Consider the following 2,050-nt stretch of genomic DNA (forward strand, 5'->3'; position numbering starts at 1 on the left):
TGACACGGCTGCCTACGTCACGTACGTTCTACACTCATATCACACGCATGTGAAACTGTGAAACCTTGGATCTCTCTCTCTCTCTCTCTCTGTCTGCAGCTGTCTGTCTCTATCTCTCCACACTCATACCACACGCATGTCAAACCGTGGATCTCTGTCTGTCTGTCTGTCTGTCTGTCTGTCTGCCTGTCTGTCTGTCTGTCTGTCTCTCTCTCTCTCTCTCTCTCTGTGTCATGTCTCTCATGTGTCAGTATGTCTCTCTCTGTCTGTCTCTCTCTCTGTCAGTCTGTCTCTCTCTCTCTCTGTCTCTCTGTCTTCTCTCATGTCTCTGTCTCTCTCTCTTTCTCTCTCCCTCTCTCTGTCTATCTCTCTCTCTCTCGTTTGCATTCTTTCTCGTATTCAAAGTATTAAAGTTAGTAAAAACACTGTAACATTTCTCTTCCAAGATCAATACCAGGCTACTAACAAAAGAATGTCCTTTATTCAGGGGTCCACCATATTGGCACGGATGGAAAGCTGTCGGTACCTCTAATGGTGACATGTGTGTAGTGAAGGGTGTCACCAACTACCCTTTTACTATGATCGGAGTAAGTCTACTGATCATTTCTAAGCAGTATCTTTATGTGTGTGTGTGTATGTGTGCGTGTGTATGTGTGTGTGTGTGTGTGTGTGTGTGTGTGTGTGTGTGTGTGCGTGTGCGTGCGCGTGCGCGTGCGTGTGCGTGTGTGTATGTGTGTGTGTGTGAACATTTGGTATGTTAAATGAAAATTATCAAAATGAGCTGTAAAGCGAGCACTTTCATGGTCAGTTTGATTTAATTTCTTTCGGTGATAACGTTAACGTAACCACGCATGCGCCTTTCGTTACAGAGCAAATACATCGAGAGTACAAGGCCCGCTGACGTCATGGACGTCTTCACGCACGAGATTGGGCATCAGTTTTTTCTGCATAATAAACACCGCTTCGGTGGGTCTCTTCTCCGGTGAATTTATTCTGAAGGTTTTAATGTTATTATTGTTATTATTGTTTTAAAAAGTTTTTAAAGTTTTCCTTTGTGACTGGAGGGTAACCTCAAGCGACAGAGTCTTGTGAATGGTTTTTGCGTTGAGTGTTCGCACCTATATCTCTATGTTCCATTTGCTGCATTCGTATGTGGTTTGGCACGTCGCCTGTGCTCCGTTGTGAAATGATGCACGTCCTTTCTTTTCGCCGTATTTGTTGTTATGATCGATGTAATCATTTCAGAAATCACCCCCATATTTTCGGTATTGTGGAACGGGCAATGTTGTTTCGGCGTTTGGTAATCTGTTTATCCCAAAGCAGATGGGGTAGGTTTTTTTTCATTTGAAAGCACACCATCTTCTCGTGTAATTTTATTTCCTTGGATTCATGTTCCAGACCCTCTAGACGACGGAAAATACCCGTGTCCCACCAAGAAACTGTTTGACTCAAAATGTACCATGGGGGGCAATGAGTAAGTATACATTAAATGTTGCTATATTCTGTTATTTACTCAAATTTGTATTTTGCCCCATCATTGACTGTCCATACGATTTTAGGGCAATGGGAAATGAAGTGATACCACACTCTATATTCTAACAATCATCCCAAATTTCAGTTATCCGAAGTCTTTCTGTTACGACTTCGTCGCCCAAATCCGACAACGTGGCTTCAATTGCCTAGACAAAAAACCATCCCAGGTAGATTCAATCAATATTTACTCCATACTTGGGTAGACCTTAAATACTAGTAAGACGTGAATGGCAAAGACATGAATGGCAATACGTCTTTGCGGGATATGATTTTAAACATTAAGATTAATTATAAGCACCTGAATCGATTCGATTGTGCAAACGTAAGGTAATGTACTACTTTTCCCTGGCTTTAACTCCCAAAAATTGTCCTTATATTTCCCAGGGAGAGGTGCCCAAATGTGGAAACGGAGTTCTCGACTATGGAGAGGAATGCGATTGTGGATCCAGTCAGGTAGTAATGCTAGTTCACCTTTATCCGAGGGGTATTACCTATATCCGCTATTTTCGAAAATTGG

At 42.3% G+C, this 2,050-nt stretch overlaps 1 protein-coding gene across 1 annotated transcript in view; it reads left to right on the forward strand.

Annotated features, from left to right (window-relative positions):
* Positions 1-444: 444 nt before the first annotated feature.
* Positions 445-2,050, forward strand: part of LOC118427767 (apolipoprotein(a)-like) — a 9,435-nt gene continuing 7,829 nt past the window's right edge. Inside the window, exons 1-5 of the mRNA XM_035837693.1 lie at positions 445-587; positions 870-966; positions 1,399-1,474; positions 1,619-1,700; positions 1,918-1,986. Coding sequence (XP_035693586.1) covers positions 540-587; positions 870-966; positions 1,399-1,474; positions 1,619-1,700; positions 1,918-1,986 — 372 coding nt within the window. The 5' untranslated portion in view covers positions 445-539. The remainder of the gene's footprint in view (positions 588-869; positions 967-1,398; positions 1,475-1,618; positions 1,701-1,917; positions 1,987-2,050) is intronic.

Source organism: Branchiostoma floridae, chromosome 12 (assembly GCF_000003815.2).
Source record: "Branchiostoma floridae strain S238N-H82 chromosome 12, Bfl_VNyyK, whole genome shotgun sequence".
NCBI classification, from domain to species: Eukaryota; Metazoa; Chordata; class Leptocardii; order Amphioxiformes; family Branchiostomatidae; genus Branchiostoma; species Branchiostoma floridae.